Here is an 11,511-nt window from a genome sequence, read left to right on the forward strand (position 1 = left end):
CTCACCTCTCCATTTCACACATCTGCCTATAACCCTTGACTTTCTGTCTGAATCACAATGCTTCCTCTTCCCAACAGACTCTGGGAAGCAATTCCAAACCACAGGCTCGAGTGGTTCACCTTTTTCGGTACTCATCAAGCTTGTTTTTCACACAAATTTACCTATACTGCTGATGTACGTGCACCCATTGTTTTTTCGCGACCTCAACTCTCAAGCAAACTAAATTACAAAGACACTGAAGGGACCCGCACCTTAGATGAGGTCCAGTTCCCTATAAATCCTCTGTTGAAGGAGTGGAGAGGTCAACTATAGCCCTGAAAGAGGCTCTGGTTTTCCATTCCCGCTTCCCTCGACAACTGTTAGTATAGGTAGGAAGACTGAAAGAGGTCAATGAACAAAAAAGCAAGAAGTAATGCTGGAGGACTTTACATAAGGGATTATGGGGATGTAGTCCTGGGAGTTGTGATGCAGAAGGTCCCCCAAAACACAATGCAAACTCTGAATTGAAGGTCTATTTAGACCTAGTATTTACCTGCTGACCTCTTTCATTAGCCTTTTAAAGCCTTTGAAATCCTATAATTATTCATGTTTGTATCTCTTTCATTGTTTCCTACAAAGTATTTGTTAAAGATAGAAAGGACAAAAGGAAGGACAAACAAAGATGGCAAGGAAGAAACAATACATACCAAAAGCTATTTTCACTTAATTTGTTTTCTGAATGATTACAATTAGTAATATCCTATTACATCCACTATATTTGTAAGTAGAACTTAATGAGAAAAAAACCCATGCAGGTAAAATTATCATCAGCAGGGTTATTTTGATCCTGAAGTTTGGGGGAAGCTTGCTGTTTAAAGGATGAAGGGGAAATTGATTTCCCTAGAGGTCTGCTTCAGGAACTCGCTGGCAGGAGAATGTGATTGCGTTAGTGTGGGCAGAGAATGACAAGAATCGAAGCACCTGCTACACTGCCAGCTAAGGAAGTCCAAGTACACTATCTTAACAAGCATCCACTTAAAAGTATCCCAGCGTCAGTCTCTCTGGTTCAAGAAATGACAATAGTGGTATGATGAACATAACTACACCTTTGTAACTATGACTTTACAACATTGTTCTTAATATTTCAGATCAAAGACTATTTGACAGGACAATAGGTTTTCAAGTTTGAGGCAAAGGAAATGTAAGGGAGGCTCATACTAAAAACATTCCTTCCAGTAGTAGCATACAATCTAGAGTCTGCACTATGCCATTGGAATTTCCCAGCACATTCCTGGCTTGAGAGGAAAGAGGAAAGGAGTACAAAATAGAAAAATATAGTATAAAGAGAAAAGTCTGATCACAATCAAACATAACAGCAGAGGAGAGGCCAAAGAAGTGGATAAATATGTCCATGGATGAAGCTGTGTGTCCATCTTCATATCTCTTGATGGATTTCCAGCACAGCCGAGGACTTCCTGACAGTGGTTACAGGGTGCAGCCTACAACAGGAGAGAAGTAAAGGGCAATGTTACATCCATGACGTCATGCTTGACTACCATGAAGGTTTATGCAAGCCTGGCATGAGAAAGACATCGGCCTAAATAACTCTTGTTAGCATAATCAAAGTCAAGTAACCCTTTGGTCTATCTAAGCTTTAATTTTGCATGAAACACAATGAGTGTGTGTTCTATCCTCTTAAACAAAATTGATTGCACACTTACCTATACCACTCAAGTGGACGCTGGGACTCACCTACTCAGTTAACAGGTGAGAAATATGAGGTTCAAGCCCACCCCAAGTGTGCCTCAAAAGAAAGCCCTGACAATGGATTTTAAAAAAATCAATAATTGATATATTTGTTTTTCCCTAACTGTTCTTTCGAAAGTCAACCATTGCCAATGAAGGAGAGGTTTGAGTATCATAGCTGTGGGGGATTTGTGCTCCTTATTTTATCCCCCTTAACAGTGGAAGACCATTAATTTTATATATATATTTTTTTTTGTTTTGTTTTGTTTTGTTTTGTATTTGTTGTTGTTGTTGTTGTTATGTGCCGTCGAGTCGCTTGTGACTCATAGCGATCCTGTGTACAACAGCCCTAAACTCTGTTCTGTCTTGTGCCAATCGCACTGTCTCTGACACTCCCATCCCGATTACCCCAGTCACTGAATCAATCCACCTCATAGAGGGCCTTCCCCTCCTGCGCTGCCCCTCCAACCTCCGAAGCATGATGTCCCTCTCCAAGGACCGGTCTCTCCTTACAACATGTCCAAAGTATGTTAGATGGAGCCTCAGAACCTTGCCTCCAAGGAGCCACCCAGTTTGATCCTTTCCAGGATGAATCTGTTGTTTTAAATTATATGTATTTTCCATCTACAATTGGCCTAGTATTTGAAGCTGGTGCCACCTGTCATTGTCAACCCGGTGGCCTTAACAGTGTCTATGATGCTTTCCTGTTCACAATTTCCCGGGTGACTGAATAGAACTGCCACATATGCTTTTGGAAGCTGTGATCTTTACAGGGGGTACATTGTCAGGGCTTTCTCCCAGTGAGCTACTGTTTAAATTCTAACCTCTAATCTTCTTTATATTAGCAGCCCATCTCAGCATGACTTCCCAGTTTATTTCCACTTATCTGTCTGTCTCAGGGTTGTATGGTTGATTCCAACTCACAGAGTCTTTCTGAAGCTGTAAATCACAACAATGCTTGTCTTTCTTGCATAGAGTCACTCAGCAGATTCCAACCATTGAAGAATTGTGACCCCTGGATTAGCAACAAACTCTTGATACAGCCTGAGTCACCAGAATTGTTTTGTGTTTTCTACCAAAAGCCAAAATTCTAGAAACAGCCCTTGTCCTCTTGCAGCAAAGCAGCTACTGTATTTATCTTTTTAAAACAAAATTTTCATTGTGATTTTAAAGAATATTTACAGAAAAGTTAGATTTTCATTCATTCATTGTTGCATGTTTTATCCTCTCTCACCCCTTCTCCCTTCTCCAGTTCACTTTTTTAAAAAATATTCTTTCATTGTTGCACAATTACCTACCTCCTATATACTATATTTCTTATAAATGGCTAATGGGAGCACATGAACTGCACCTTTCTCTTGCCTGGTTAACTTTTCCAAAGGTCTATGGCCCTAGGTAATTTTCTTCCACATAAATTTGCTTTTTTAAAAAATTGTTGAATATTTATGTGCTGGTCACATTTGTGAGAAACTGAACAGAACGTAGAGCTAGTCAGAGGCAAAATTATAAGGTAAGTAAAATTTGCCCTTAGCCATTCCTTTGCAAATTCCCATTCTCTTCAGATAAGAAAGTGCCCCATTCTTTTCCCCACAACTGCTCTATTAAACTTATGCTCATCACCTGCATTCATAATAAAGCACTAATAGCTGATAAGGGCAAAGTGGTATGCCATCTAAAATAGAAGGATGCTAAAATTTAAATATAACTACTCAGTTCAGCAGAGAAGGCATTAACCACCAACAATATAGAGAAGGGAAGAGAGAAAAACATTAACACTTGTTCCTAATCTTCTTAATATATTCATTTTATTTCCTTCTTACAATTTAAGTATATCCATCAGTTTATCTCAATCCTAGGCCCTTTGTAATTAAGCAGTTTGGCCAAAGCTCTTGGAAAGGACTGAAAATAGTAGAGCTGGTCTTCCATACTAGTCTTTTACCTCTAAATTTCATATTCTTTCCAGTGTACCACTTACCACTATACACAGCAACTGTGTGTCTTTTTTTGTAGTCTTTTTCATTTGATCCTGCACCTACATGGTGAAGAAACTAAAGTTCAAAAGATTCATCAAGCACCATGAAAGAATAAGGTAAAAAAACACATGTCTTCCGATGACTCTTGTGGTCCCTGCCATTGACCAGCACTGAACCCATTGGGGACACGTACACAACATGGAAGACCTTCAGAACCATGGCGTTCTCATTGGTTGATAAGGTTGGGGTTTTGTTGTTGTTGCTGGGTTATTTGTTTGGGTTGGGGGTTTTTGAGGGTTTTTTTGGTGTGGGTTTTGTTTTGTTTTGTTTTGTTTTTAAGCGGGGGAAGGCAATAGATCAACAGGACTTTCTTTCTAGGCTGTCAGTCTGGAAGCCCCAATAAAACTTCTAAGTATCAAACACAGGGTAACATTTAAGCCTCAATGACAGATGAGTATAGAGCTTTGCATGAGCTGCATTGTTAGTTTTTTTCCCATCTGGTCCCTACTTCATCAAGAAAGATGTATTTTTAAAAAATTAAATCTAGACATTAGCGGTATAAGAATTAACAGGGACTCCAGAGAATCCAAAGTCTTCTTAACTCCCTAACCTCATATACCATGAATTCAGGTGCCCACTCCAGCTTTCTATCCCTAAGATTGGCCCTAAGATGACACAGTCATTTTCAATTCTTTATCCAGTCAAAGCCTTTAGGATATTTTAGGAAAATTGTGATGGAGCATTCCTAAACTTCCTTGTCCACCACATAGAGGAAACAGAATATGTGTGTGTGTGTGTGTGTGTATTAATATATTTGTGTTCATATATGTATATACACATATATAGAAATATATATTCTATATCCTGTCTCCATACCTTTTCAACATGTATGCAGAGCAGATTATCAGAGAGGCTAGGCTCTATGAGGAGAATTGTGGCATCAGGATTGGTGGAAGATCTATTAACAATCTGCGTTACGCAGATGACACAACCCTGCTTGCTGAAACTGAGGAGGACCTCATGCACTTGCTGCGAAGGGTCAAGGACTGCAGCCTTCAGTATGGACTAAGGCTCAATGTCAAGAAGACAAAGATTCTAGCCACTGGACCAATTAGCAGCATCAGGATGGATGACGAAGAGACTGAGATTGTTCACAGTTTCAGTTTGCTCGGCTCCACAGTTAACACTCTTGGTACCAGCAGTCAGGAAATCAAAAAGCGTATCACGATGGGAAAGTCTGCTGTTAGGGACCTCTCAAAGGTACTCAGGAGCAACAGTGTCTCTCTGGAGACTAAGGTGCACCTGATACAGGCCATGGTATTTGCAATCGCTTGTTATGCATCAGAGAGTTGGACAATGACTAGGGAGGACAGAAGGAGAGTGGATGCTTTTGAGCTGTGGTGCTGGAGAAGGGTACTGAATGTACCCTGGACTGCCAGGAAAACAAACAGATTCATCTTGGAGAGGATTAAACCAAGCTACTCCTTGGAGGCAAGGATTCTGGGGCTTCGTCTGACATACTTTGGACATGTTGCCAGGAGGGACGGGTCCTTGGAGAGGGACATCATGCTTGGGAGTGTGGAGGGACAGCGCAGGAGGGGAAGACCCTCTATGAGATGGATTGATTCGGTGAGTGGGGTAATCGGGATGGGTGTATCAGAGGCAGTGTGGTTGGTGCAGGATAGAGCAGGGTTTAGGGTTGTTGTTGTGCATAAGGTCGCTATGAGTCGGAAACGACTCGACGGCACATAGCAACAACAATATATATATACTATTTAATTAAGTCAACTGCAATCTATAGCAACCCTATGCACAATGGCTCTGAACCCTGCCCCATCCTGAGCAAAAGATGTGTCTCTGACACATCTACCCCCATCACACCAGTTACTGTGTCAAACTGTCTCATCCAGGGACTTCCTTTCCTGCTCTGACCCTCCACCCTTCCACACATAAAAAGACATAGATTAAAAAGTATAAATTTTGAAGTTTCCTAGATCTGGATTCTAAATCCCTGATCTGCTACTTCTTGACGTCTCTGAGTCTTAGATGCTGCGTGTCATAAGGAGAAGCAATAACACAGCCTCTTAAGAAAATAAAATAATCTGGTGCAAGTTTTAAAAATATTATCTCTGCCCTCAACTTCCTTTGTCTTCTTAATTCTTTTATTCTTAACCAGTGGTGGTAGTTGTTGATTGCCTTGAAGTCGAGCACAACTCATAGCAACTCAGTGAACAAAAGGCCTGAAGCCCCAGTGAACAAAAGGCCTGAAGCCCCTCTACAACTATCAACATTTATGGAAGTTCATAGAGTTTCTGGGCATGTTATTTAGGAAGTGGATGCCACTCCTTTTACTGTAAATGTCTAATTTGGGTTCAAAGTCATGGAGAGCAGTACTATTGTATTTAGATGGATTTGGTTCCTGATAAGGAAGGGTAGAGCTATTGATTTATAATGTTACCCCAACGGAAGTAGTTCTGCATTATGGTTTCTATAACATAAAAGTCAGAATAAATCTGCTCAATATCTACCCTGTTGTTCAACTGTTCCTTTTCGGTTACTGGATTTCAGGAATGTTGATGAACAGAAAATACAGTCCTCCTTGAACTACGTCTCAGTGATAAGTCTTATGCCTTAATTGGAATGACTTGAATCCCATGAGTTGTTAAATCAAAGAGAACACTATTATTTACCAGCTTCTGAAATTTTACCTGAAGTCTTCCAAAGACTTCTTCTTTGTTGCCCTCAAACGACCAGTTCGGCAACAGGCAAATTTGTAATCGATGACCTGGTAAATGATCGGATTATACATTGCTGCTGATTTTGCCAGGAGGGTTGGCACCACAGAGAGCTGTATGGGAATGGAGTCTGGCTTTCCAAAAGCTGACCACACAGAGACCACAGCATAAGGAATCCAGGCAATCAAGAAGCCAGCACAAATCAACATTGCCACCTGGTGAGAAAGGGCAAAAGAGAACAGCGTCAGGAAATTTGATGGAGGAAAAGTGCTTAGAATGATGGAGGGGGGGGCAAAGAGGAGTGTAATGAGGTGCCCCCCACAAGAAAGCTTATGTATTGGTCCTTACATAAACTGTCTTAAGTGTAAATAGGCACCTTTTTATACTCTGCTTTACTGCATAAAGCCATTGTTTTAAAAATAGAAAGATAACTATTAAAACATGTATGGACATCCAAGGAAGGGGGAAGGGTGGGAACAGAGGAGCGATGACGCGTAGAGGCAAAACCACATAGTTGCACAATTTGATGGGTGGAGGGAGGGGGTAAAGGAAATTGGAAAGATCCAGGAAGACCTGAAAACACAGTGCAATTATTGGCATAGTCCAATGGTGATTAATTTTATAAAGCACAATGAATGGGGATTGTTGTATAAAAACACAATGTAGATGAAAAATAGTGTGAAATACAATGTATACAATCTTTCTAAACAAACCAATACAAAATGCTTTTAAAAAAGAATGTCCTGTATCTCCATTCCTTTTGCCTGTAGAATTAGTTTCACAGAGACTTATAAAAAGTTGTTAGAAGAGGTTGTTACACTTCTTAATGTCATTTATCACATCCTATCCTTTCTCCTCTCTAGATTTTTTTAATTTAAATGGCATTCAGTTTATTACAAATATTTAGTATCAGCTTCCCATATTTCCCCCCCTTTTGTTTTTATCATAATTATGTTATCATCTAGATGAGCATCTTTTATACACAAGCAAACAAATTAAACATAATAAACTCAAAGAAATACTTCCAAAAATCTCCATATGATCAGAAGGATTCAGGTTGAATACTCCTTGAAAGTTTGTTTTAATTGTCCCATTGCCACAGTGCTTGTCAAAATCTCTAGATTTTTTAATATATCCAAAGACCCTGAATATAGGCCAGACCTCTAAGAGCTGCCATACAGTGCCTGCATTCAATAAGAAACCAGAGTTAAAAGGCAGCTGTACTCCTGAGCCTTTCTGAATTCTCAACATTCACTTAAAAACTAGACTGAGTATATGTTCACCTTGATGAAATTTTAAATCATTCATTTTTGCCTCAAGAACCTTAGAAATGCTGTGCTCTTTTGAAATTTTAATATGGATCACCTTCAGATTTCTATTAAATATTATTTCTCTTACCTCAAGTTTTTCTCAAGTTTCATAATCATGGAAACTCACCGGGTATGAAGTAAAATAAAATGACTAAGATTCAACAAAAAGTGGCGTAGTTGTATAAACAAGGCTTTTCTAGAAAATCTTGCAAGATTGAAATAAACTCCAGTAACTTTTTATTTTCAGACAAGAGAACAATTAGAGATCAGAGTTAAAACACTAATTTGTCATGATCTGCAAGTAATCTTTCTCATAAAGTTGAGTTGTTCAGTACCCTGGTGAAGGAAGTGGTAATTCAATGGTAGAATTCTTGCCTACCATGTAGGAAATTCAGGTTCAAATTCCTAACTTGACAGGTAACAACAGTTAGTGCCCTATAACAAGTGCTCTCAACCTAAGACCAATAAATAGATCATTGCATTTAAACAAAACAAACACTGTCTTCCAACTGCTTTGTGCAAGCTGTGGAGAGTATCATGGCACCTGAGTGGCTGACCTGAAAAGGTCTCTTTTTGAAAACATATGTAAGTAGACCCCAAAGTTGTCTATAATCTAAATTTCCCACTGAGATGAAAACAAAATTCTATCCTTTTGGTGAAATTAATATAATTTTTGTGAACCTGGCATATCATCTGAATTTTGGCAAGTAAAAAGAAATAGTATTCCTTCTAGTCATGAGTTGAGTATGAGCAAAGACATAGAGACACAAATGTAGAAGGTTGGTATGGAGACTCGTAGGTGACTCGCTGATGTGAGCCTGACACAAGTGTATGCATACAGCTCCGTAGCACAGCTCTCTGTACCAAATCATTGAGCACACACTCAATTCCATATTCTTTCTAGAGTAAGTAGACTTTGAGCAAGATGAGAGTGGTGTTTAGTAAGAAAAGACAAGAATGAAATAGAGCAAAAAGAGACAAAGCAGAAAAAATGGTTAATTTGTTCCATCAGTCAGTATTATGGGACACCTTCTACATATTCCATGTAGAAGATAAAACAAAGAAAAAAGCAAACAATCTTTGCCTACACAAAACTTCAACTCAGCATGTCTCATTAGGCAGCCAAAAATAATATAAACGAAAAACAAAAAAAATTCTTTATCATCAAGTTGCTACCAATTCATAACTGACACTCCAGTGAGGTTTTGGAGGCAATAAATCACACAGGAGGAGATTGTCCATCTTTCTTCTGTGAAGCCACTGGTAGATTTGAGCAATGAGAGAAGTGCTAATCTTTGGATTAGCAGCACAACCCCCTACAGACTAGACCACTAGAGAAGGTGGTGACACTAGATAATGATATCTAAGCTTTAGGGTTTGTTTGGTTTGTTGAAGGTTTTTGTTTGGTTTTTAATTTTAACTATTCTAGTTCCTAGACAAAACGCAATGCATTAAGTTTCAAATATTCTTATATTCCTATCAAAATATTCTCTATGCAAAGTAGTCTCCTACTTAGTGTTTTTGTTGTTATTGTTGCTGTTAGGGGCCTTTGAGTGAACTATGACTCAGAGACCAGTGAATAACAAATCTGAACCTTGCTCTATCCAAAGCCGTACTCCTCTTCTTTGATATGCTCAAGTCCATGGTTACAATTGCCATATCAACTCATTTTGTTGAGGGTCTCCCTCTCTTTGACTCTCTAATTCAACCAGTATGATTTATTTTTCCAAGGAAGGGACTCCCCCTGACAACATACCCAAAGTACATAGGATGAGAACCCTGGTTGCACTTCCTCTAAGTAAGATTTGTTTGTTTTTTGGAAGTGTATGCGACATTCAGTACTCTTTTCCAGAATTTAAAACCCCACAATTGAAAGTCATCAATTCTTCTATTATTCTTATTCATTGTACAATTTTTTATTTAAAATTTGTATTATTATTATTATGGTTTTTTATTCATATTTTGTTTCTTGTCATCATTCCCATACATTGTGTCTTATAAAATTAATCATCATTGGTTGGACATTTGGGCTGTTTCCATGCTTTTCCAATGGTGAATAACACTGCTAAGAAAATTGGTGTACATATCTCCATTTGTGTCTCAGTTCTGTTCCTTGGGATATTAAGAATTTATGGTACCTTCATACGATGGAATACTATGCAGCACCCAGGAGCAATGATTTTGCAAATTACTGCATGACTTGGGAAATACTGAAGAGCATTATGCTGCATGAACTAACTCAGTCTCAAATACTGCATAAGACCATTATTATAAAAATAGAAGGATATCTAGTAAACCATGTATGGGAATCCAAGGGGGATGAGGTGGGAGAAAAGGGGTGAGAATGGGTAGGGGTAAAATCACAGGTTTCCACAATGGTGGGCAGAAGGAGAGAGTAAAGGAAATGGGAAAGAGTCAGTGACTGAAAAGACTGGATTATGATGGGGTAGTCCAATGGTGATTAATTTTATAAAATACAATGTATGGGAAAGATTGCACGAAACAATGTCAGTGAAGGAAAATGTGAAGGAGGGGGAAGCTGCATAATGAAGTTGCCAATGATTTTTTTAAAAAAGAAATTAATCATCATTGATCTATGTCCACTATTACCTCATCTTTTCAGATCCTTACTATCACTGTTCAACATTAAGTTGAATACAAAGCAACTGAAAATACCATAGCTTGGATCAGATACACCCTAGTCTTTAAATTTATATCATTGCTCTTTAGTACTTTGAAGAGGTTCTTGACACCAAATTTCCCAAAACAACACATCTTTTCATTTGTTGATGGCTGTATGATGCTTACATAGTAGCTAGCTATTTTTGTTAGTTCATTTGTGGTTTTATTTTCATATTCCTAGTACACTTCCTTCCTTAATATTCTCAGCATCCTTTCTGCAATATGCATTCTTTTTATGGACTTTCCATCACAGATATCAAATAATTAAAGGCATAAATACACAAATGTAGATTTGTATCGAGATTAGTGGGCAACTCACTAGTGCGTGAGAAAGCAACAAGGGGAGGTGAGGCTGAATAATTAGAGGGCTACATGGTTGTGGCTACTGTAGGAGGAGAGGCTGGTATATGACTGGAAAGAGCCCCTGTGTTCGGATATTACAAGTGATTTCTGGGTTCCTTTTTGTCTTTGAGTTCCTCAAATACCTAGAAGATGTAAGGATATAAAAGGGCAGGCACTATGTTGTCTTTCCCTCAAGCCCTTATCAAGGAAATAAAAGAACTATTCTTAACATCCAAGTTATGAGAAGCCGGTCTTAGGAGTCAAGGATGATTCCAAGATGCAGTGGTTTACAAAGTGGTATGTAAGTTTTTCTGAGAATAGTTATTTGTGTGCCCATGAATTAAGTTACAGCATCCTTGGTTTTCCATGCTTAGTTTACCTACCCTGAGGAATTTCTTGTATGGAGAGTGTTGTCTACACCATAAACTCTGAATTTGCAAGCTGTTGTTGTTGTTATGTGCCATCGAGTCATTTGCGACTCATAGCGACCCTATGTACAACAGCCCTAAACCCTGCTCTATCCTGTGCCAATCGCAATGCCTCTGACACACCCATCCTGATTACCCAGGCACTGAATCAATGTACCTCATAAGAGGGTCTTCCCCTCCTTCGCTGTCCCTCTACTCTACCCAGTATGCTGTCCCTCTCTAAAGACCTGTCTCTCCTTACAATATGTCCAAAGTATGTCAGACGAAGCCCCAGAATCCTTGCCTCCAAGGAGCAGCCTGGTTTAACCCTCTCTAC

At 39.0% G+C, this 11,511-nt stretch overlaps 1 protein-coding gene across 1 annotated transcript in view; it reads right to left on the minus strand.

The window, feature by feature from the left end:
* Positions 1 to 1,414: 1,414 nt before the first annotated feature.
* OPN5 (opsin 5) overlaps positions 1,415 to 11,511 on the minus strand; it is a 46,981-nt gene continuing 36,884 nt past the window's right edge. The window contains exons 5-6 of the mRNA XM_006881924.1: positions 6,407 to 6,648; positions 1,415 to 1,478 (exon numbers count right to left, since the gene is read on the minus strand). Coding sequence (XP_006881986.1) covers positions 1,415 to 1,478; positions 6,407 to 6,648 — 306 coding nt within the window. The remainder of the gene's footprint in view (positions 1,479 to 6,406; positions 6,649 to 11,511) is intronic.

This window comes from Elephantulus edwardii, unplaced genomic scaffold, assembly GCF_000299155.1.
Source record: "Elephantulus edwardii isolate Elephantulus edwardi_28Jun2011 unplaced genomic scaffold, EleEdw1.0 scaffold00017, whole genome shotgun sequence".
Lineage (NCBI taxonomy): Eukaryota > Metazoa > Chordata > Mammalia > Macroscelidea > Macroscelididae > Elephantulus > Elephantulus edwardii.